Raw genomic sequence first — 23,233 nt, forward strand, 5'->3', positions numbered from 1 at the left:
TTTTCTTGATTTATTTTTTTTAATTTTATTCTTTAACATTTTATTTATTTTATTTCCAATTTGTTTTTCATTTTTTTATACCTTTTTTAATCATTTTCTTTATTTATTTTTATTTTAAATTTAATATTTAATTATTTTCTTTTATTTATTTTTTGTACAATATTTTACTTTTATTGTTTTAATTTTTAATTTTTAATTTTTTATGATTGGAAATTTTGCTTTAATTTTTTTTTCATGTTTGCATTTTACACAGTGATCCTATTTTTTAACTCGTGTCACTAGTTTTTGAAGATTATCCTAGTTTAAGTTTGATATTTTTTTTAGTCCTTTTAAAAAACTGGTTGTTTTATTAATTTTATCATTTGATAATAAGATATTGAGCTTAAATTTCATGATTTTTTTTGTTATTTTTATGTGGAATTATCTCTATCTTATATACTAGGTCACAGGTTAGTTGAGTTAATCTGATCTGATTTTTTTTAATTTTATTCATTGGCATTAAATTGTTGGCACTTGAGTTATTTGTTTTTTTTTTACTTTTCTTTTTGTAATGTTATTCTAAATACGAGTTAGTTAAGTTAATATGAGTTGATTTATAATTTTTTTTATTTTATATTAATTTAACTTTAATTTTTTTTAATCTTGATTTCATATTATGTTGGACGAGTAAAGTTAATTTAGATTGACTTATATTGTTTTCTTTGATGTTTTTTTATTATTTTAAATGATTTTTTTTATTTTAATTCCTTGATATTAAGTTATTTAATATTGAATTTTCTAATTTTTTTATATAAATTATCTTAATTTTATATCTCAGATTATGTATTAATGAAGTTAAACTGGTTGAATTTATCATTATCCAGATAGTTTAGATGTTAAGAAAATCTAGAACAGCAGTCTGGTTATAACTAAAGTAACTCTTGAAGATTTTACCTCTCACACGTAAGATTTAAACCTAATTTACTTGCAAATTACAACTTCCAGATGTCCCCAGCTGTTAATTTTCACGATTTTGAAGAATTCACTGCGAAACTCTTCGATGGTGGGGTAAAAAATCTCGCATCCCAAGCATTCGATGAACAATTTTTTCTAAACAAATAAAACAATAGGGAAAAAAAAAAAGGAAAAAGGAAAGAACAACAGAACATGATGCTCGGAACCTTGAATAGGCAGAGAGGATTTGATGACTGACAGAAAGATAAAGTCATTGAAGGCTTTGCTATTTTTATGCTTGTAAAGCAGTTAAAGTTATTGAGCATCGCTTGGTGCACACGTAAAATATAACAGGGACAAGCAGAAAACCTTGTAAAGAACTTTATTTCTGTTCGTGTGATTAATAAAGAGATAGCTTTTGCGCGTATGATTTTTTTTTAAATATATGTTTAATTGTTATCATATGCATTTTTGTATATAAAATAAATTATTTTAAATTTTATATAACTAAAATTTAAAAAATAATTATACATAAATGGATCTAAATCACCCATCATGAATGGATGCTATTATGGTAAGCAAGATGCAAGGAATAAAAACTAAACTTATTTGATAATTATGGTTATTTTTTAAAATATTTTTTATTTATATATATTAAAATAATATTTTTTATTTTTTAAAAATTATTTTTAATATAAATACAGTAAAATAATATGAAAATACTTTAAAATTTTAATTTAATTTTAAAAAAATACTTTAAAAATATAAAAATAAACATAACCTTAAAAAGCATGCCTAAAACAGACAGCGGTCAACTCCACCATGGATGCTACAACTGGCATAGAAGTTTACCCACTCGTGGTTCTCGTACACCAAATCTATGCTTTAAATCACGAGGCCAAGTCTTGGGAGAAGTGTTAAACCTCGGATTCTTTAACTTCGCTTTTATTTATTAAAACTTAACTTCAGATCTTACAACAATCTGACAAGTTTGCACCATGTACTGCACCACTAATTTTTTTAATGTGTATTTATAAAATGTTTGTTTCTAAATTTTTTAAAACTATATTAAAATTATATATTTTTTATTTTAACAAAATTATTTTTAATATTACCACATTAAAATATTAAAATAATCTAAACACATAAAAAATAATTTAAAGTAGAAAAATATTTTAAAAATATAAAAACAAATATGTTTACATTTATTGTGGGCAAAACACATTTTTATCATAACAATCACCAGAAACTTTCAGTTAAGATCTTTGGGGTTATTAGGTAGTTAATTAATTTAAATCAATTATTATTATTAGGTAATCAAGTCATTAAAAATTCATTGAGTTAACTAGAGGTCATAAAGTCAATATATTTCCCAACCAATTTAGAACCCATCTTGGATCAAGCTCTATGGCATTGATTTCTAGATCAATTTATTAAACCGAACTAAATTGAACAACTATGTATTTTAGTGAAGGGATAGTTTAATTACTTATAATACTACAGGGATTCATTAATTACCTTTGATAAACTACATTTATTAAGTTATAACTAGCCGGTCTTTTTACGGAGTTAAAAAAAACCTGGCCTACATTAATTATAACTTAGCCTGGATTATGGGTTTTTCACATCAATAATCAATTCGTCAAGTAAAATTGGATTTAACAATTATATTTTTTTATTTTTTGGTAATTAGATAATAACTGAGTCCCTCCCCAATTGTTTGAAAAAACTAACCTGCCTAAACTTCATAATCTCATAAGTTATATATTTAATCCATATATTTTTTTATTTTTATTATTTCCAATTTATTTTAATTCCTCTTTTAAAAATAAAATAAAGAAAATAATAAAAAGAAGTTGAGAATTCCTGATTAAGACAGAAGGCATCTTTTTAAACAAAAAGCACTAAATTGTGGACATTTAACATTACTGAGGGGATTGTTTAATCATTTCCAGCACGACAATGATTCTAAACTTTACACACACACACACACACACACAATTAACTAGTTTTTATTTTTATTTTTATTTTTAATGTGGACATTTAATTATAACTTGGTCCCTATAATTTGTCAAAACTAATTAATTAATCCTTGTTTGATATAGTTTCAAGTGCAGCTCAAACTCAATTTAATAGTTTTTATCCAATAATTGCTTTTCTTCTCATTGGATTTTCCTATTATATTTACTTATATTTTACCTTTTCAGATTTTCAGAAAATGATAAAAAATGGAAAAGAACATGAAGTTGATGAAATTCAAAGGATTAATTATAAATTGATTTTGTTAAAATAGGGATTAAATGTAGCACATTTCTTACAGAACGAGGATGAATCCATCACTTGGTTAGATTACAGGGACTAAACTAATGCTTTTTAATACGATCAACTTCGTGTTTAATCGAGAGAACGACGGCGCGCCCAAACACTCCTGCAGTTAAAAAGGGTCCCCGGGATAGGAAATGACGACCGGCCAGGGAGCAGCGTCGCTACAGCGAGAGTGGAGAAGATTAAGACCAGAAGGCGAAGGCGAAGGCGAAGGAGTTTTTGACACTGAGCGAAGAAGAATAAGAGAGCGTGTCCAGAAGTCCAGAATCAAGATTCATCCTCACTGACAATGGATTGAACGCAGCTTCTGTGAAGATTTTTCTGTTGGAGGAATCCAAGTCGACCGGATTGAACCCGGGTTCATCTCTTGCACTTTCGAGGTCCCTCCTCGTCTCACCGTTAGAAAATGTCAACACCCCCGTTTCTGCTTGAACGGATTGTTAGATGCCTTATAAATTCTGGGATATATATATATTAATTTGCTTTCACGGTCAGATTGAATTGTTATATGGTATGCTATGAGCATTTACATGCATGTTTACATGTTCCGATTAAAAAATATGAAAAGAGCCCAGTATGAATCACAGTGTTTTTGTTGATATTCTGTTGGGTAAGCAATATTTTGATAAAGCTAAAATGAAAAACAGAGTAGTTGTTGACGCGTGCTAGGTATACATCATCGAGTAGGAGGAGCTCACGCACTTCAAGCGGCTGTTGCAGGCTCTTCTGATGGACAAACACTGCTATCTACAATGGTGCAAGGAGAGGCTCGCCAAGATCTTCACGGTGGATTATGGACATATGGTATGGCCCTGGTGGGTTTTTTTTCTTATCCTTCCCCTTGCTTTCTCTTTTTTTTGGGTAAAATATATTTGTTTTTTATATTTAAATTAGTTTTTATTTTTTTTATTCATGTTTGATTTTTTTAATTTTTTTTCTTTTTTTTGGGTAAAATATAAGTGTTTTTTAATTTGTTTTTTATATTTAAATTAGTTTTTATTTTTCTTATTCATGTTTGATTTTTTTAATTTTTTTTAATTTTTTTTTATGTATTCCCTCATCACTTGATTTTATTTAATTTTTGTATCAATTTTAGTTTTTATTTTTTAATTTCTATTTGTGTGTCTTTTCAAAAAAAAAACTAATTCCTTATTCTTTTATTTTCTATTTGATTTTATTTAATTTTTCTCTCTCTCATCATTTGATTTCATTTTATTTTTGTACTAATTTTTTTTTTAATTATTTTTTATTTTTTTTTTATATTTTTTTTAATTGAATCGTGTTTTCAATTTTATCATATAGGGTTTGATTTTGATTTATTTTTATATTGTATTTTGCCTCCATTCTTTTTAATTACTATATGATTTGTTTTATATCTTTTTTTTTATTGTTTTTCTCCTAATTCATCCCTTAATATTTATTAATTAAGAATTTTATTTTATTGTTTTTTTAAGGTTTGTCTTTCATGATATTAATCTGAAGCTCATTATAAGGGTCATGAATTTAAAATATTAATACAGGTTGACTTCACTCTTTTTTCTAGCCTTTCTATTTAGATTTTATTTTTTTCAATTTCATCATTGTCTAAAAAATTGTGTCTGTATTTTACTTAAAGCACAGATGCAACAATGTTTGGAAAAAAAATATATTATTATTCATGGGTTCCATTAAATATTGCATTTGAAATGCATAAAAAAAGAAAGCAACCAAGAGCTATTTCTTGCGGTCGCACCATTCTACACTGTTTAGTGAACACTGTAATATCTCTGGTAGTTACACTGTTCACTAAAGTGAACAGTTTTTTTTAATTGAATCGTGTTTTCAATTTTATCATATAGGGTTTGATTTTGATTTATTTTTATATTGTATTTTGCCTCCATTCTTTTTAATTACTATATGATTTGTTTTATATCTTTTTTTTTATTGTTTTTCTCCTAATTCATCCCTTAATATTTATTAATTAAGAATTTTATTTTATTGTTTTTTTAAGGTTTGTCTTTCATGATATTAATCTGAAGCTCATTATAAGGGTCATGAATTTAAAATATTAATACAGGTTGACTTCACTCTTTTTTCTAGCCTTTCTATTTAGATTTTATTTTTTTCAATTTCATCATTGTCTAAAAAATTGTGTCTGTATTTTACTTAAAGCACAGATGCAACAATGTTTGGAAAAAAAATATATTATTATTCATGGGTTCCATTAAATATTGCATTTGAAATGCATAAAAAAAGAAAGCAACCAAGAGCTATTTCTTGCGGTCGCACCATTCTACACTGTTTAGTGAACACTGTAATATCTCTGGTAGTTACACTGGTCACTAAAGAGAACAGTTTTTTTTTTTTTCTAGAAAATTAGCAAATAATGCGAGTGAATTTTAATTTACTAGCACTATACGTGAATATGTTTTTGAAAAACTAGTTAATTAACAGCTTTTTTTAAAAAAATAACAGTGCAATTAATTAATTTCACTCGTACTATTTATGTGAATGTCAACAGTAATTTTTTAAAAAAATTAATTTAAGTTGAATTATATTTATTCGTATTGTAATATCAATTTTATTATTGATAATTTTTTATTTAATTTTATTGCACGCTCAAAGAATAATGAAAACTGTAGTTTTTATCGGTTTTATTGTATTTGTAGGGTTTGTCTTTCATGATATTAATCTGAAACTCATTATAAGGGTCATGAATTTAAGATATTAATACAGGTTGACTTCACTCTTTTTTATAGCTTTTCTATTTAGATTTTATTTTTTTCAATTTCATCATTTAATGTTTGATTTGTTAGAAATTGTTCTCTGTGCTTTTTTTCCTTTCTAGTCTATAAAGTTATCTCAATTTTATATTCACGGTCATATGATTAATGATTTAACATGGATTAATATTTTTAACTATATCTTTTAAAATTAGATTATTTGATAATTAAGATATATTATTTTATTTAATTTGTTTTCAACGATATTATTATAAACAGTGCTTGTCTAAGAAATTGTGTCTGTATTTTACTTAAAGCACAAATGCAACAATGTTTGGAAACAAAAAATATTATTATTTATGGGTCCCATTAAATATTGCATTTGAAATGCATAAAAAGAGAAAGCAACCAGGAGCTATTTCTTGCAGTCGCACCATTCTACACTGTTCAGTGAACATTGTAATATCCCTTACAGTTGCACCGTTCATTAAAGTGAACAGTTTTTTTTCATAGAAAACTAGTAAATAGTGCGAGTGAATTTTAATTTACTGGCACTATACGTGAATGTGAATATGTTTTTGAAAAACTAGTTAATTAACAGTTTTTTTTAAAAAAATAAAAGTGCAGTTAATTAATTTCACTCGTATTAAGCACGATGGCTGGGTTACATATCGAAAAGCTTGATTTGAAGTGCAAAAGGAGGGCAGTTCCAGTCATTTCACAACTATCAACGGTACATATACTATCTGGCCGGCTCGTCTCGCGTGTGACAGCAGCAGTCGCTCAAAAAAACAAAATGAACTCTTCGCTCCCTCTCAGACGGCCACTTCGCACCCACTCTCTAATTCCACTTCAAAATCACAAATCCGCGCGTTTCAAGCTCCAATCCTCTCGTTTCGTTAACTCCTCAATCCAAAACTGCTCTAGAACCGTTTCATTTTCACCGAGTTCGATCCCAACTCAACCACGATTCAATGGCTCAGTCGAATTTCGTACAGTCCCGTCCTTGCGAGTTAGGGTTTCATCGAACGACGCACAGTTCGGTTCGTTAAACGAAGATTGCGAGCCGAAGGCGCCGAGTTTTAGAGAGTTTATAACATCAGAGAGGATTAAAGTGGTGTCCATGCTTGCTCTGGCACTGGCTCTATGTAATGCTGATCGTGTGGTCATGTCGGTGGCGATTGTACCTTTGTCTCTTGCTCATGGTTGGAGCCGATCCTTCTCTGGTGTTGTTCAGGTTATATTTTTTATTTATTTATTTTTTGTGTTTTACTTGTCTATGTATCTTCTCAAACTTGAATTTGCCATCCCAGTTACTTAGAAAAGTTGAATGATTTTAGTTAATTGTTTCTTTAACGAAAAATACAAGTATGCTTAATTTTTTTTTTTTTTTAAATATAACTATAGTATTAGCCCTGCCAAATTGGATTAACGTTGACAAGTTATCCAAGCAATTATCTAAAGAAAGAGCTGGAAATCTTTATTTCTAGACATATTTTTCTCTACTTGTTCAGTGATGGATGATGTTTGTGGCAGTCATCTTTCCTGTGGGGATACCTAATTTCACCTATAGCGGGAGGGACGCTAGTGGATTATTATGGTGGTAAGGTGGTGATGGGATGGGGAGTTGCTTTGTGGTCATTAGCTACATTTCTTACTCCATGGGCTGCAGATACTTCGTTATGGGCTCTACTTGCTACACGAGCGATGCTTGGCATTGCTGAAGGTGTGGCTCTTCCTTGTATGAACAACATGATAGCAAGGTATGGATGATCTTATTTAATTCTCTTGTTTGATGCTGTTCAGTATGGTTTTATGATGTAGTATGTGATTCTAGTTTGTAGTTAGAAAGGTGGTGAAGCTAAAATGTTGAAGAAACTGTATAAACCTTTTCTTTTAGATGGTTCCCACAGACAGAACGAGCCAGGGCTGTTGGGATTGCAATGGCTGGATTTCAATTTGGAAATGCAATAGGACTCATGCTATCTCCAATCCTAATGTCAAAAGGTGGTATATTTGGGCCGTTTGTGATTTTTGGACTATCTGGATTCCTGTGGGTTTTGGTTTGGTTATCTGCAATATCAAGTACTCCTGACCGCAGTTCCCAGATATCAAAATATGAATTGGAGTACATATCAAACAAGGGCTGGAAATCATTTCCCATGGAGAATAAGCCCACGACAAACAGAATAATCCCTCCTTTCAGGCGCTTGCTCTCGAAGATGCCAACCTGGTCCCTAATTATTGCCAATGCCATGCATAGCTGGGTACTTCACGCATCATTTTTTTTTAATCTAGAATTTGTCATCAATTTTCTCCTCCTATGCTAAATATGTTGCTTAGAATGACTGGGATATGTGGAAGTGTTTTGCATCTAATATCTAGACTCAACTGTACTGAGGATGCACTATCACCTTCTGGTGCTAATATTTTGAAATGGTTTAAAATAATTCTGCAGGGATTTTTTGTTATTCTCTCCTGGATGCCCATTTATTTTAACACAGTAAGGCCAACTTCATTTCTATCATCGTGGTTCTCTAAATGCATTGCATGCACATGTTTACTGGAAGATTGCTAAACAAGGGCTAAAAGTGGATGACGTGAACAGATATATCATGTTGACCTCAAACAAGCAGCATGGTTTAGTGCCGTTCCATGGAGTGTGATGGGATTTATGGGATACTTTGGCGGTATGTGGTCAGACATGTTGATACGCAGTGGTATAAGTGTCACTTTGACTCGAAAAATCATGCAGGTCTCTCCCTTTTTCTTTTCTGTTTTAATATGACTGCAACTACATCTCATTTCTATCTCCTTTTGTTTTGATTGTCTGCATGCATGCATGTAATCTTGATTTTCCTCCTACAAATTTTATAGCAAGCATCAAATCATCTTCCCTGCAGTCAATTGGCTTTTTTGGTCCTGGGATTGCTCTTGCTGGTTTGACAACTGCTAGAAATCCATTTCTTGCATCTGCTTGGCTAACTATAGCTGTTGGACTAAAGTCTTTTAGTCATTCAGGTTTTCTCGTGAATCTTCAGGTTGGTGTATCAAAGTTGCAATGGTTAAAATGCTTGTCATTAATCTCTGAGGTTTTGTCTAATTTTCTATTCATTCTTTCTATTTCCAGGAGATTGCTCCACGTTATTCTGGTGTTCTACATGGTACCACTAAATCTGTTATATATAATGAGTTTTTTCTGATTTATTTGTTCAAGATAATACTAGATAACTTTAAAATTTTAATCTAGTATGATATGTTGCAACTGCTTTCCGTTTGCTTGTAGGAATATCAAATACTGCTGGAACATTAGCAGCCATTGTGGGAACAGTTGGAGCTGGTTTCTTTGTTGAACTAGTGGGTTCTTTCCGTGGATTTCTGTTGCTCACATCACTCTTATATTTTCTCAGTGCTCTTTTCTACAACATCTTCTCCACTGGAGAGAGAGTAAATTTCGATGAAAATGGTCGGTGTCATTCATTTTCTCCCTTCTTCTTCATCTAGCTGGGTTAATTTATTGCTCTCATGATTTTCACTGAGCTTGTAGTCTTTACCTATACTTGCTTCTCGACTATTGTACTAGAGTGTTTTGGTACTCTCTTGCAAACACTCACTGGTTGCAGTAACATCATACAGCATTCTCAACAAGACAATAGTCAAGCGCAACATTACTAAAAAAGGCAATTTTTACATTCCATGTGTATGCATGACAACATGCAAATAAATGGTTTGCTTTTTATTTTTTTCAAGTTTCTCCAAGTTTTAAGTCTGAACTATAGGGCTGTTTACATGATTTTATTCTTTTGTCATATTTATGCTGTTTAGTTACCTCTTCTAGTTTCCTGATGGGAGTATGTTTTTCGCCCTCCAGGTCCCTGAATGAGTTTGAAACCATTCTCCATTCACTATTAGTTTATGATGGACCGTGATGTGAAGAGTCTAGCAATTGCAACTGAGGAACTGGAGATGTCCAATAATGCTAGCGAAGGTTGTGCAGTGGGAATTGTCATCTCCCATCCTAAGAGATAGGCTGTTAAGTCTGATTCTTCTTGTCTTCTCTTACCAGTATAAAATCAAAGAATGTACAGTGGCTGCTTGTGTAAATCCCTCTGCGTCTTCCAGGCTTCTGTTTCTGGTGCGATGTTGTTTTCAACCAGCAAAATGTGAGGTCTTCTGAGGTATGCTCCTAGGTCACTTCATCCGCATAACAGTTCTTCCCATCTGGTTGGCTTATTCTCTGAAGAAATTCTCTTCCTCTTCACTCTGAAAGCTTTTACGTTCTGGTACTACTTTATTACATTATGTTTTCGTTGTTTCATTTCTGGTGTGCTCAAATGCAACAACCATAACCAAGCGAGGTTATAAGAGTGTTGACAATTCGAACTGCTAAGAGTGTTAATAACAAGTGGAATGATGTCTCAAATCTCTGGAAAGTAACCATCAGATTGCTGGTATTCCTAAGGAAAAAAAAAATGACGTCAAACCTCTCTCATGCTGTGCTAGTAAATGCCAGGCGTCCTTAATGGCTAATCCACTTTGAAATTAAGAAGCTTTCCATCATCGAATTTTCATGGAAGGGGAAGAACTGAGCATCGCTAGAAGACGGGGTTGATGGCACATATTCCCCCCTGTTCATTTGATTAACAACTTATTTATTTACTTGGATTTTGCTGTTGGATTGCAGGTTTCGTTGAGGTTTTGCCCTCTCGTCGAATCCTGTTGATTAGGTGTCACGTGCCAAATATGCGTGCATTGGACGTAAGAAATTACATGTGGAAATTTTAAAAATAATCAAGATATTAAAAAACAAGAATCCCAAATTTGTATATTAAAGAAATTAAATTAAAATTATAGAAAAAGGTATGGGCTCTTTCAAAATTAAAAGTTATAAATATATTGAGGAATTTGCATTAAATGCGTATCTGAAAATGCTATCCTTTTCCCTCAAATTGGAAAAAAAACAATGTGGTTTTATAAAATCATTTATTAAACAAATATTAAATAAACTGAATTGGAATTATTAGGTAAAGTATCTTTCCTCCAATTTATATAAATAAATAAAAAAAGTTTAAGGTTTTATAAATTTTATAAATTGGATTAATATTAAAGAGATATTACATGAATTAATTAAAATAACAATGACATTGAAGAAATTAAATTAAAACTATCGGGTAAATTATACAGTTTGATTCCCATGTGGGCCTTTTGTCTTCTATTTTCTTTTTCTTTTTTGATCACTTGTTAAAATCTCAAGTGTAATATTCTCATGCCTTGACGTATTGTGTTACATTCTGCTACATTTTATACATGCTATATATAAGCAAGGAATGCACGTGTTAATAAAGAAGGAAGAATGACATTCTCAAGCAGTGGTTGCAGCAGCTGCTAAAGGGTTGGAGAGCAAATTCCACGTGATTCATGCTGATTAAAAGTTGTTAGTAGTTAGTTAACAATTAGGTAGAAGGCAGGAGAGTTAGCTGGTAAAGCTTAACTTCTATGAATGATGTGAAGATGATTTCGTGAAAGGCAAGTAATAACACAACAATGCATTCTCTTGCTGCTCTGTTCTCTTCTCTATTTCTTTCTTTCTTTCCCTGTTAGGCCATTAGCTTATTAACGATCGGTAACAAAGTCGATTCTAGGCTTGAATTCAATCCTGACTCAAGATGCTAAAAAACATTAAGGTAAGAGCTGTTGAAGAACATTGCAGAAAGTTGAGGAAAGGCTGCAAGGCCTTCACCATGAAGTTCAAGTATCAATGGTTGGTCAACACAGCAAGCGGGTGGAACAATGCTAGAGAAATGATCAGATCAGCCTACAGATTGAAGCATTATCGAATCAGTTCCAATTGTTTCTTGCAACTCAAATGGCAAGACATTAGAGGCAACTCTAAATGAATTTTGAGCACTCCCAACATTAGTGAAGTAGATTGGATCTCACAGTAATCAAGGAGCATTACTACAAGTATTCAAGAGCGATGTGAGGGGGGGGAATAAAACTAATAATCAAGTACACCACAAGAAATGGTAATATCAGTTATCCGTAAGACAACAATATTTCTCATGCAAGGGGAAAGTAACGGGTGGTTATCCAAGAGTTCTGTCCGTTAACAGCTGGTCTAGTGTCTGTTAAAGTAGTTGATAATCCACAAAATGAATTTCAGAGTGTTGCGACAATAAGTGTTCAGAAATGGTTTGCTACAATAATCAGAGTTACGGAACCTTGCCAGGAGAGCCATGCGCAGCAATCATGTTAGCTAGCAGCCTTACAACTAACTGCTCAGCACCGAACATAACAACAAAAGGGAAACGCTGCTCAAGTTCTACTTGTTGAAATAAAAATCTCCGAGAAGCAGGCAAGAGTTACCAAACACGTGCGAAAGCAGACGTCGAGCATTGAATATTTAAACGCGTCAGAAACAACAATTACACACATTCAATGAAAAACACTGGAACATGTCAACAATGCTTTGAAAGAAAGTAAAAGACGAGTCTCTCTCTTGTTACTAACACGCTGAATGTTTTAAGCTGTCCCTGGAAAGAAGACAGGCTCCCCCCCATACACATGAAATTATCACAACACCTGCAAACATAGCTCTCAAACCACAAATTCCACATACCTACTGGAGTCTCACTTTCTTCTTTCTTTATCTACAACAGCTTCATCTTTTTTCCTAACAATTTACACAGACCTCAATTTACTTTCAATGAGATGGAGAACCCGAGCTTGGGGTGACAGATCTTGAAACAGATCTGGAAGTAGGACTTGCACTGCGGCTCCTAGAGTAGCTGTCTCGAGAATGTCCACTCCTTGAGTACTTCCTTGGTCTTGGTGAAACACTTCTAGAATAACTTCTCCTTGAGCTCCTCCTTGGTGCAGGCGACATGCTGCGTGAATAGCTCCTCCTTGAGCTCCTCCTTGGTCTTGGGGAAACACTGCGTGAATAGCTCCTCCTTGCACTCCTACTTGGTCTGGGGGAAACGCTTCTTGAATAGCTCCTCCTTGAGCTTCTCCGAGCCCTACATATAGCAGGGCTGCGAGATACAGAGCGATATCGGTGTCTCCTATAGTATCTGTCATCTGGTGAGCGATGCCTCAAGTAATAAGGTGAGTTGGACCTGTCATGCCTGCTGACAGGGGACCTACAGTATGGGGATCGAGATCGGGAGTAGGACCGTCGACGGCTATAATAGTAAGGAGAATATGACCTCCGTCGGTGGTTGTGAGGGGAGCAGGACCTGCTCCTGCTACGTTCAGATGAATAACGAGGAGACCGACTCCAGCTCCTCCGATAAGGAGAGTAACTAGGAGATCGTCGAGGTGAAGGACTAGGCGTCCAGCGACGCACTACAGCAAACAAAAAACAAGTATGAGGAAGAAAAAACATACATGGACTGATGAACAAGCTATCACCAAACTAATTTACAATATGCAAGTCCTCATACCACCACCACCACCTCGTATTGTTCTCAGCCCCAAATACCTCCCAGGAGTAGGAGTTCGTCCTCTCCTCCGCTTAGCCTGCAACAAATTGAAGAAATGAGTTCATTGAATATCAAAATCTTTTGCCAAAAAAATTGACACTTTAAGGTATAGAAACCTTTATTTTTATTTGTACAATAGTATCAAAAAGAGATGTTGAGGATAGAAAAAATTTGCCAGTCTAATACAAGTAAGAAATTAAAATTGCACGTGGTTTAACAGCTAAAAAGAGAGAAATTCAGGGCATACAACCCTAACAGTCTGAGACTTGTTGATGTGTTTGAATTGTTTGTTTATTGGAGTTTGATGAAGAGCTGCTACACACAGCTGACCTGCTGCAACAGAAGCTTCAAGTGGAAAGAAGCAAAACACTTTCAATTTCATAAGAGCTAAAAAGCAACCATAATCTGTGTACAAATTGAAAAGGCAAAGTAACCAGAATGCAAAAGGCCACGATCGCTTATCAAGAATACAACAAATGAAGACTCTACCTTCTCCACTGTAATGACACGACCCCCAAGAACAGAGCGATCCAAATACTTGATACAACGATCAGCCTCCTCAACAGCAGACATAGTAACAAACCCAAATCCTCGAGACTCTCTTGTCAACGGATCTACGACAAGATGAACATCAATCACCTAGAAAAAACACAGGCCATGATCAATTAATTCAGAAACCAGTAAAAGAAACTAGAAGGCTTCTATTAAGGAGAGAAACTATAACATTCCGTAATTAGTAGGAAAGACAATAGCATGGTACCCCTACCGTTCCTTCCGCAGCAAAATGCTTCTCAAGTTCCTTCTTGGTTATACGGGGTGACAACCCTGTCACATACAAATTGTTACCAGGATTCTCCACGTCCCTTGATGAGCTCCTACAATCGAAATCAAAATAATTAGACAGAAAAAAAGACCAAAGAAAGCAGTATACAGAGAGATTGCCATAAAGCATGCAGCATAATATGCATATACGAAGCAAGACATTACCTTGACCTGCTTCCGGACCTTGACCTTGATATGGACCTGCTGTCTCGCCTATATGGGGAAGGCGAAAGCGAATACCTCGACCTTCTGGAGTACGACATCTGTACCAACATAGACGCAAAAATAAATAAGCAATTGTAGAAAATACAATACCAATAACTAATTACTGAAAAAATCAAATATTTTAAACAGAACTCAAAGAAATCCAATAGTCCAATTAACTAATAATACATAAATTAATTTTTTTATGATGCTCTTATAATTTATTAGAGTGCAATCGAAATTTATCCACAAGTATTACAATCAAAACTCAATTATCACAATCAAAGCACGATTCACGAAAATCCAAACAACTAAACCTAATCACAATCCAAGATCCTTAATCCGAACTCAGAAAAATTGAAAAAAAATTCACAAGATTATAAAACAAAAACGAAACGGAGCAGATAGAAACGAGAGAAGAAAAATCAACAACTTACACTGAAAGTAATTAAGTAATTGATAATTGTTATAACCCTGTTTCTTTGAAAAGAAATGCAGAACCTAAACCGGATTTCTCTCTCTCTCTCTCGAAGAAGCGTGAAAAAAGCGAGAAGCTCTACGTTATATATATAAGAGCAAAACAAACAGAAGTTTCTGGATTGGTGGACATGTCAGCGCAGTTCAATCCCGTTTAATCTCTCTTTAGCGTCCGTGGCTCAGCCTAAATTCTTGAATATTGACGTGGCACGCTATCGATGGATATTAGTAGCGTGAAACTGAGACCATAACAATAATTGAAATCGGATGATACGTGTTGGATATCGAGTGGTCAGTGATGGGTGTATGGTTAAAATAATGAAGGAATTATAGATTAATTCTATGGTCATTTTTTTTGAACTTATCTTAAGAACTACAAATTACTTATATTAAAACAAATAAATTATAAATCCTTAAATTAAAAGGTTTCGAGCTAATCTGATAATAATAAATTGAAAATTTTTTAAAATGATAACAAAAGAAGCAATTTTACACAAGTTTTAAAATTTTAGTTTTTAATGGTATTTTGATTATTTCATGATGTTTTATTTTTTTTACCAATTAAAATACTAAATTTCTTATCAATTGAATTGATAATAACAAGGAAAAAGAACATTTGAAAAATGCAAAATCACCCTTTAACAGTGGTTTATTTTTTTTCTAATAGTATTTTAGTTTTTTTATCATATATTTGAAATTATAAAAAAATTATTTATTTCAAATCAATTTAATAATAAATAAGAAATCTTTTGAAAAATATAAATGCATTAAATAACTAATGTCAAGTTTTTTTAATGAAAATTATAAAACTGTAAAATCACTTTTTAAGTCGACCAGAATTTTACTCAATCCTACCAGTTCTATCTTTTGTTAAATGCACCATTTTTTCTCATCATTCCTTTGTTGCTCAACTCAATAAGGTTATGAAACTTAATTCTTATTTAGAAGCCACTGCTTGTCTAAAAAGGCACGTCAATATACTTTAAAATTCAAAGTCCTTCAACATAATGGTCTCTCACTCAACTTCCAGCAAGAAAAACATTAATTTGTTGCTGTTGGGTGTACAAGATTAAACACCACTCTAATGATTCTATTGAAAGGTACAAAATCTAATTGGTCACCAAGGGCTTACTTAACTTAAAGACGTTGACTATCAAGACACTTTTTCTCCAACTGTCCAATTATCTATGTTCATTGCTTGCTTTCCTTGGCTGCAGCTTGGGGCGGTCACCAAGGGCTTACTTAACTTAAAGATGTTGACTATCAAGACACTTTTTCTCCAGCTGTCCAATTATCTATGTTCACTGCTTGCTTTCCTTGGCTGCAGCTTGGGACTGGTCCCTTTATCAATTGGACATCAACAATGCTTTTCTTCATAGTGATTTATCTGAAAAAATTTATATGTCTTCGCCATCGAGGCTTCTACGAGAGGGGGAGGAAGAACTAGTGTGTCGCCTCTATGAGTCCTTATACAAGTTGAAATAAGCATCTCGTCAGTTGTTTGTCAAGTTCTTAGAAGCCATTCGCTTCGCTAACTATATGCAATCTCAAGCTGACCATTCCTTGTTCACTAAATAGCAAGACAAGTCCTTCACAACCCTTTTAATATACATTAATGACATTCTAGTTACTAGAAATGATCTCATTAGCATCACTGCAACTAAAGATTTTTTGCATAATCTTTTCCACCTTAAAGATCTTGATATTGTGAAATACTTTCTTGGGATTGAGGTTTCAGCCTCTAAAAATACAATCTTTATTTCCCAACGTAAATATGTATTAGACATCATTGAGGAAGCGAGACTGTTGGGTGCAATCCCTATTGATACTTATATGGAACAAGGTTTAAAATTATCAAAAAAGAGTGACTTACTCAAAGATCCCGTCGTTTTAGAAGATTAGTTGGAAGATTAATCTATCTAATTGTCTCAAGGCTAAATATAACATATGATGTACATGTCTTGAGTAGATTTATACATCTACCTCGAAAACTTTATATGGAAACAACTCTTTGGGTTGTCCGATATCTAAAAGGTTTACCTGGTAAAGACTTGTTTTTCTATCTAAACACTGATTTCAAATTGAGAGCCTACGGTGATTCAGATTAGATAGGTTACCCCTCATTAAGAGATTTACCATGGGTTATTGTGTCTTTTTTAGACCATCATTGATATCTTAGAATCAAAATGACAGAAAACAATTTTATTGTCTTTGACAAAGGCTAAGTATCGTGCAATGATAGGAGAATTGACATGGCTTCAATATCTATTGAGAGATTCAGGACTTTCATATCATGAACTGACTCTATTATATTGTGATAATAAGACTACCTTACACATTGCAGCTAACCTATTTTTTTCATTTTTTGCATGAATGAACTAAACATATTAAGATGGATTGCCATTACATTAAAGACAAGGTCCAAGATGGTTTCATGACTACAAGCTATGTAAATTCTGAACATTAATTAGCCGAGATCCTAACCAAGCCAAGTCTCTAGGGAAAGAAATGTTTTTTCTTGTGACTCACAAGTTAGAAATGCAAGATATTAACTCTCTAACTTGAGGGGGTTGTTAGGGATTTCACAATCTCTATATTAGAAATAGATAATATGTACATATTTACTTTTATATTGTAATGCCTAACTTATCAGGAGATAACCTATAATGTAGTAATTGATCTAATAAATAGGAAAGTCTGGCTGCTTATATAAGTACATGAAGAGATCAATAATATTATTCAATCTAGCTGATACTCATCTTACATTTCTCATATGGAGTCTTACATTTCTCACAAGCTCTTCCAAGGTTTTGACCATGAAACCTTCTACATGGATGGAAGCGTCTCTTCATTTCTCAACTTGAACTAGTTCTGTCGTGATTACTTTACAGTTCTGTTGTGATTGTTTTACTCAGTACCGTGAAATGAAGGCCATGGACACCATTGAACTTCTTGGAATCTTGCCAACTTGTCATTTTGGCAAATTCTGCTCTAAAAAATACCTGGCAATTGTTCATCCGAAAATGGAGGAGTCCTTATTTGGAAACTTGCTGCAGCACCAGCAAGTCATTGCTGGAAGCCACCCAAGGAGTCAATTTTATGGGAAGTTCTTGGGCTGGCCCAGGCCATTTGGTTGCTTCACTTGCTGGCCTTGTCACGCGACCCTCCACCGAGTCAATTTAAGGTTAGTAGGGGCGCTGAGTTTCATCCCCAATATATGGAAAGTGTTGTGAGATTTTCTGGTGGGCGGATTCCGATCGTGGGATTCCCTGTCAGTCCCGGATTCAAGCTTGGAAACGGATCGGCTATCAAGGCTAGTGTTTACCTAGTGCCCAGAGCCCGGGTTTCAGTAGCCTGATATATGCAAGTCTACGACGCTACTTAATGCCCAGGTAGCTTGCAGCTCCTCAGCATTCAAAGAAGAATTGCGAGAGATTCTAAGAGATTACTAGTTTTTAATGTCATTAGGAGTAACAGTTCAGTGATGTTGTATGTATTGTGAAAATGTTCATTTTGGAATCTTGTGGAGGTCCCAGCTTCGGACTATAAATATTAATCCAACTGATCTTAGTTTTCTCTATTTTAATATTTTCCAAAATAATGTGCTCGGGAGTAATATCATATGGGACTCGTCAGAAATTTACACAAAGCATTTGGTCAATTTACAAAGAGTGCGCATTTAGTCAATTTACAAAGTGTGCCTTCAACTTTGGAGCAAGAAGTCAAGGTATTAAAGTACCGATAAAGTAAAAGCAATTCAAGTCATGCCGGTGGTAAAGATGGGCAAGATTCTCTACTTATTAAGCAGAGGGTGAAATTAATCTGATAATCTTTGAAATGAAAATTGACACTGTATTATTCTCCTATTCAGATAAGAGATGGGCAGCAATATATGAAGGGGTGGAAAAGTATCTACACGTGCAACAGCTCATTGGTGCCAAACAGTAAACACTTGCTATTGAAATTATGCACGTTACAACAACACATACAACCGGTACATCAAGAAACTCCTGTTGAGAGAATCATGAAATAAAACGGAAAAAATGGAATCTTCCATCATTAACAAACCTAACCAAGTGCTCAGTTTTACTAAGATAATTGTTGGATAAATCATGAATGGGCACACTTTACATTCGAAACAGAATTGAGGATATCGTGTGGCTTTCAGATTGTATGGGTACTTCATTATCATGTGATGACACAGCTTCACGCTTAGATTGAAAAGGGAGAAGGCAATTCTACTCCCTCGGAATGAAGTTTGTGAATGTCTACAAAATAATTATGCAGACAACTCTATCTCTATGCAACCAAGTAGCAAAGAATACCAGCAGAAAGAACCTTATTAATCCAGAAAAAGAATGTCCAATTGTCGAAGCAGCATTATCAAAGCAGGATTAGTTTCTTTCCACTTTCAAATCTCGTCATTAGTCATAGTATGCTTGCCCTGTGACTATTTTCTTGACCTGTAATAACACATTAAATAACGATGAGCATTTCAGCTAAGACGGCTTACTTCAGACTAGCTAGAAGGAGGTTAAGTCAAAGCAAACAAGTGGGAAACAAAGCCCATGCCTACAAAGCGAATTTAAGCCAAGAACATCAATTGGTGCAGTCACTTGAATTGTCAAATTGTTAGATCATTGAGTTACTGGAATCTGCAAAGCAACTTTAATTTTCATACCAATTAACAGAAGTGGGAATGAAGCCACTGCCTGGAATTTACATTATAAATTAGAAAATACAAAAACAAGACATGATTCACAAATCTTACTTGCTCAAGGGTCAAAAACATTACAACATTCCAAGATCCCAGCCGCCCAAAATTTGGGAGAAAACCTTTGTAAAACGCAAAAATTCCCTGCAGTGAATTTGCTCCCACAAGTTAATACAAACTGAGTCAAGGTTAGAGTTTCCACAAGATTCTTAATTAGCACTGTATTCACGTTCAAGCTTAGATGCAGCAAAACAATTACAATCATTGACAGGATTTTGAACAAGCTTTCAGAGTCAGATGTATGCAAAGTTGAAAAGCACTTGTTTTTCCCTTTTGAAGTAGTATGAACACGCAGAAAGTTAGAATGTTGCCATATCAAGCTTCAATTTCCACTGCTATAAAATAGTTGAGGGCAAATCATGGCATGTCACATCATCTGGGATGAAACCTCAATGGAAACACGAAGGGAAATTGACAGACCTCATTCTTCAGTGTCCTGATAAAACAGTCAACTGTATTTTTGTAGGACGAATCTCCCATCATTCTAGATTTTACCTGAAAACATCAAGTGGATCATACAATACAGTGTTCATTGGCTAGCTCCAGCATCATTCATCAAAAAAAGCATACAGAATTGCAGAAAATGTAAACACGATACAATTACTTTCTAGCAGTAACCTTGTCAATGCCCACAGTGTAATTCATGGATTATGCTTGAACGTTTATGGTAAATATTGAGAATTTATTATGCATGGATCTATCAACATGATTTATAATATCATCACCGGTGTCATTATCATTTAGAAAGCTGTTATGCTCAGTGATTTCAATTCTTTTGTTATGGTTATCAGACAGATGGAAATTTGAAGAAAGCACCAGAAATTACTTTGATTATCGGGTAGGTAATCTTTAAAACAAACTGAATTAAGATGTCAGATATTGCTTGTCTCATCACTTAATTAAATTTCTACACAAATTTCAGTGTTTCTACCATGTTCTGTTCTTTCAACAACTTGTGCAGCAACTTCATGCAGTTCTGGAATTAGCTTTAGAAATAATTTGTAATCTGAATTATAAAGGTTCATTGAGATTCTAGAAAAGCAGTGCATGCCTGATGGTACTAGTGATGGAAGTAGAGATAATTATAGGAACTTGTTCTTCTTCGGTGCCTTTTATTTTCATGTTCTCCATGACTTTGCCAACAATGCATATCCAACGCACTTGTTATACTGTGTGCATCTAACGAAAAAAGGATCTTCTAGATAAAACTGGAAGTTATGGCTATGTGCAGAGAAGACAATGCCAAATTGATAGATGCCCAATGTTCACTTGCTTGGCAGAATTGCAAGGGAGTGGAGTGGATAGAGGACACTTACTACATCAATGGGTGAACCAATACACACTGCAAAAAAACCTGCACCGAGACCAGCTAGAACATGAGTAAAGGCGCTGTCTGTGAACCCTGGAATTTGCAATATTGTCTGCATTTGTATATAGAGATTTAGAACATTACTGAGAAATTCTATTTATCAAAAAAATAAAAGTGAAAATATAAAATAAGTGCACCTTAAGAGTCTAAAGACCATGATTCTACCTGTTTCACTTGATCATAACTGGCGAGTTCAGCAGCGTTTATAATAGCATTCCTTGCTATATTTGGCCCAAGTCCAGTCCACAAGGCCCCCAGTCCTTCCTAAATATATAGAAAACAAAGAGAAAATTAAGACCATAACAGTATAAAAACAAAAGAACAGTGAGCAACATGCCTGTCTCACTATGGTAAAATAAGCATCCAAAGCTCCAGCATATCGCCCAGGCACCCCAGCTGGCAGTTTCCCTTCAGCTTGAAGCCGAACTTTAACAAGATCAGTTGGATTAGCAATTACAATTGCCACAGCACCTATTCAATTTGAAAGTTTTTCCAATGAGATTTTGACAGGAGAGGAAAAAAAAAACCATGGATAACACTAAAGACATATACAACATAATTTAGAGCATTAAGACAGTAACCAAATGCACCAACCAGTTAACAAAGCTGCAAGTATTTTCTGGTACAAAGGAATGTCCCCAACAAAATCACTGCCAACCAAAAAAGATTTAACCTGTTCAACCAGCATTCAACATCTCCAACATTAATACTCTGCTAACAGTTAAATCCCATGTATGGAAGGAGAGCATCCAAGACATACCGGTTCATATAATCCTATCCTTAAGCCACCGTAAATAAACTGGCGATGTAATCCTGCAGTAATGCCTTTCCATAGTGCTGCTAAACCCTCTTCTCTGGAAATAGTAGCCACAGTACCCAACAAACCCCTATATTTAGGCAAACTTACTCCTTCCGAGGCAAATGTTTTCCTTTGTAGCTGGAGCCTAACTTTAGCAGTGTCCAAAGGGATGGTGCAGAACTGCAAAACCCAAATCAACAATGCCGTGGATAGATAAATAGATACAACTCTACCAATTAAAATCCGAAACAGATTACCTTGAAATTGGGTCACATTTATAATTTCCAATCAGCTCAAACTTGACATACATTTCTCAAGTCAGCGCAAACAAAACAAGAGGCAGCAGAGTCTTAAAACAAAAACAAAATTAAAGGAAATATACAGTGGGAAGAAGGGAATACCTCAGCAAAACAAGCAGCGAAAGCACTGCACAGGAAGATTTCAACGAAGGAAATATCAGAACTGGGCTTGAGATCAGCCATGGAGGATTAATGATGGCAAATGGAAAGAATGCTGATTATAGTTGTGGGGGTTGAGCAAGGGAGAAAAAGGAAAGGAAAAAATTGGGTTTCTTTTTTTCTTTGTTGAGTAACGAGTGGTTGTCACGTGAAGTGTTATTATTATTAATAATAATAATCATCGATTTCATGGCTTCTGTCTGTGCTGGTGCGGGTGGGTACGTTTTGGTATTCAGATCCCCTATTTATTTTATTTTTATTTTTATTTTTATTTTTATTTTTATTTTTATTTTTATTTTTATTTTTATTTTTATTTTTATTTTTATTTTTATTTTTATTTTTATTTTTATTTTTATTTTTATTTTTATTTTATTAGCATGTCAATAAATTGCCGTAGCTGCTCATGTATTTTTCCATCGTGCCGGTAGGCTTGCGTCTTTTAATATTATTATTATTACGAGGAAACAATTGTTTTTTATTTTTTATAAACTTACAGGAAGCATCTTCATTGTAGAAAAATAAAAAGAAAGGTGAGATTAGAGGTTGATTTTAAAAAATAAATTTATCATTGTTCCGTTGTCTATAGTTTAAATGCATTTTTAAAAATATAATAAATATTATTTTTTTTAAAATATTATTTGTTTAAAAATATATTAAAATAATATTTTTTTATTTTTTAAAATTATTTTTAATATCATTATAATATCAAAAAATATAAAAACATTGAAATTATTTAAAAACACAGTCGAATTGCAGTTACAGGTATTAACCCGTAAATTTTCCAATTTCAGTTCTTTAGTTTTAATAAATTCACTAGACTTCGGCCGATCAATTTTTTCCCATGTTTTAAGCCATTTCTTAAATTGTATTTTTCATTTAATAATAA

General features: G+C 33.5%; 3 protein-coding genes and 1 pseudogene across 12 annotated transcripts; 2 read left to right on the plus strand and 2 right to left on the minus strand.

The window, feature by feature from the left end:
• The first annotated feature begins 6,658 nt into the window (after positions 1-6,658).
• LOC105133082 (probable anion transporter 4, chloroplastic) lies at positions 6,659-10,347 on the plus strand. 3 transcript variants are annotated; one of them, XR_843709.1, is made up of 10 exons: positions 6,661-7,197; positions 7,497-7,723; positions 7,861-8,227; positions 8,419-8,463; positions 8,569-8,715; positions 8,864-9,001; positions 9,091-9,124; positions 9,247-9,426; positions 9,832-9,948; positions 10,027-10,347. XR_843709.1 is itself a non-coding variant. In XM_011036899.1 (9 exons), the coding sequence occupies exons 1-9, from the start codon at positions 6,757-6,759 to the stop codon at positions 9,837-9,839; spliced, it is 1,587 nt and encodes a 528-aa protein (XP_011035201.1). In that variant the 5' UTR covers positions 6,661-6,756; the 3' UTR covers positions 9,840-10,347. The 3 variants fall into 3 exon arrangements, 2 of the variants coding, with proteins under 2 accessions (XP_011035202.1, XP_011035201.1); XM_011036899.1 differs by having other exon boundaries at positions 9,832-10,347; XM_011036900.1 differs by lacking the exons at positions 9,091-9,124; positions 9,247-9,426; positions 9,832-9,948; positions 10,027-10,347 and having other exon boundaries at positions 6,659-7,197; positions 8,838-8,993.
• A 2,078-nt stretch (positions 10,348-12,425) lies between these two features.
• LOC105133087 (serine/arginine-rich splicing factor SR45a-like) lies at positions 12,426-15,031 on the minus strand. 7 transcript variants are annotated; one of them, XM_011036905.1, is made up of 7 exons: positions 14,908-15,023; positions 14,432-14,529; positions 14,211-14,319; positions 13,934-14,083; positions 13,404-13,481; positions 13,179-13,308; positions 12,426-13,145 (listed from the first exon to the last, which is right to left on the minus strand). In XM_011036905.1, the coding sequence occupies exons 2-7, from the start codon at positions 14,527-14,529 to the stop codon at positions 12,664-12,666; spliced, it is 1,047 nt and encodes a 348-aa protein (XP_011035207.1). In that variant the 5' UTR covers positions 14,908-15,023; the 3' UTR covers positions 12,426-12,663. The 7 variants fall into 7 exon arrangements, 4 of the variants coding, with proteins under 4 accessions (XP_011035207.1, XP_011035206.1, XP_011035205.1 ...); XR_843712.1 differs by lacking the exon at positions 12,426-13,145 and adding an exon at positions 13,695-13,789 and having other exon boundaries at positions 13,179-13,307; positions 13,406-13,481; positions 14,908-15,026; XM_011036904.1 differs by having other exon boundaries at positions 12,426-13,307; positions 13,409-13,481; positions 14,908-15,024.
• Positions 15,032-17,720: 2,689 nt separating this feature from the next.
• Positions 17,721-18,577, plus strand: LOC105133088 (uncharacterized; annotated as a pseudogene).
• A 301-nt stretch (positions 18,578-18,878) lies between these two features.
• On the minus strand, positions 18,879-22,491 carry LOC105133089 (mitochondrial uncoupling protein 2). Of its 2 annotated transcripts, XM_011036908.1 has the most exons (9): positions 22,291-22,491; positions 21,851-22,069; positions 21,685-21,763; positions 21,428-21,561; positions 21,256-21,354; positions 21,038-21,142; positions 20,142-20,216; positions 19,719-19,805; positions 18,879-19,410 (listed from the first exon to the last, which is right to left on the minus strand). In XM_011036908.1, exons 1-9 carry the CDS (start codon positions 22,369-22,371, stop codon positions 19,372-19,374), a joined length of 918 nt encoding a protein of 305 aa, XP_011035210.1. In that variant the 5' UTR covers positions 22,372-22,491; the 3' UTR covers positions 18,879-19,371. The 2 variants fall into 2 exon arrangements, with proteins under 2 accessions (XP_011035210.1, XP_011035211.1); XM_011036909.1 differs by lacking the exon at positions 22,291-22,491 and having other exon boundaries at positions 21,685-21,740; positions 21,851-21,942.
• Between the last annotated feature and the right edge of the window lie 742 nt (positions 22,492-23,233).

The sequence above is a fragment of the Populus euphratica genome, unplaced genomic scaffold (genome assembly GCF_000495115.2).
Source record: "Populus euphratica unplaced genomic scaffold, PopEup_1.0 scaffold42.1, whole genome shotgun sequence".
Taxonomy (NCBI): Eukaryota; Viridiplantae; Streptophyta; class Magnoliopsida; order Malpighiales; family Salicaceae; genus Populus; species Populus euphratica.

What these genes read in the sequence shown, in the direction of transcription:
- LOC105133087 (XM_011036903.1), bottom strand. Translation starts at nt 14,529, where the DNA reads ATGTCGTACTCCAGAAGGTCGAGGTATTCGCTTTCGCCTTCCCCATAT. An exon ending in ATTTTGCTGCGGAAGGAACG is followed by an intron (nt 14,084 to 14,210) that starts GTAGGGGTACCA and finishes TGTTTTTTCTAG; the next exon opens with GTGATTGATGTTCATCTTGT. An exon ending in AATACGAGGTGGTGGTGGTG is followed by an intron (nt 13,308 to 13,405) that starts GTATGAGGACTT and finishes TGTTTGCTGTAG; the next exon opens with TGCGTCGCTGGACGCCTAGT.
- LOC105133082 (XM_011036899.1), top strand. Translation starts at nt 6,757, where the DNA reads ATGAACTCTTCGCTCCCTCTCAGACGGCCACTTCGCACCCACTCTCTA. An exon ending in TGCCCATTTATTTTAACACA is followed by an intron (nt 8,464 to 8,568) that starts GTAAGGCCAACT and finishes TGACGTGAACAG; the next exon opens with ATATATCATGTTGACCTCAA. An exon ending in TGACTCGAAAAATCATGCAG is followed by an intron (nt 8,716 to 8,863) that starts GTCTCTCCCTTT and finishes TCTTCCCTGCAG; the next exon opens with TCAATTGGCTTTTTTGGTCC.
- LOC105133089 (XM_011036908.1), bottom strand. Translation starts at nt 22,371, where the DNA reads ATGGCTGATCTCAAGCCCAGTTCTGATATTTCCTTCGTTGAAATCTTC. An exon ending in TTGGTTCACCCATTGATGTA is followed by an intron (nt 20,217 to 21,037) that starts GTAAGTGTCCTC and finishes TGATGTTTTCAG; the next exon opens with GTAAAATCTAGAATGATGGG. An exon ending in TCAGGACACTGAAGAATGAG is followed by an intron (nt 19,806 to 20,141) that starts GTCTGTCAATTT and finishes AATTCACTGCAG; the next exon opens with GGAATTTTTGCGTTTTACAA.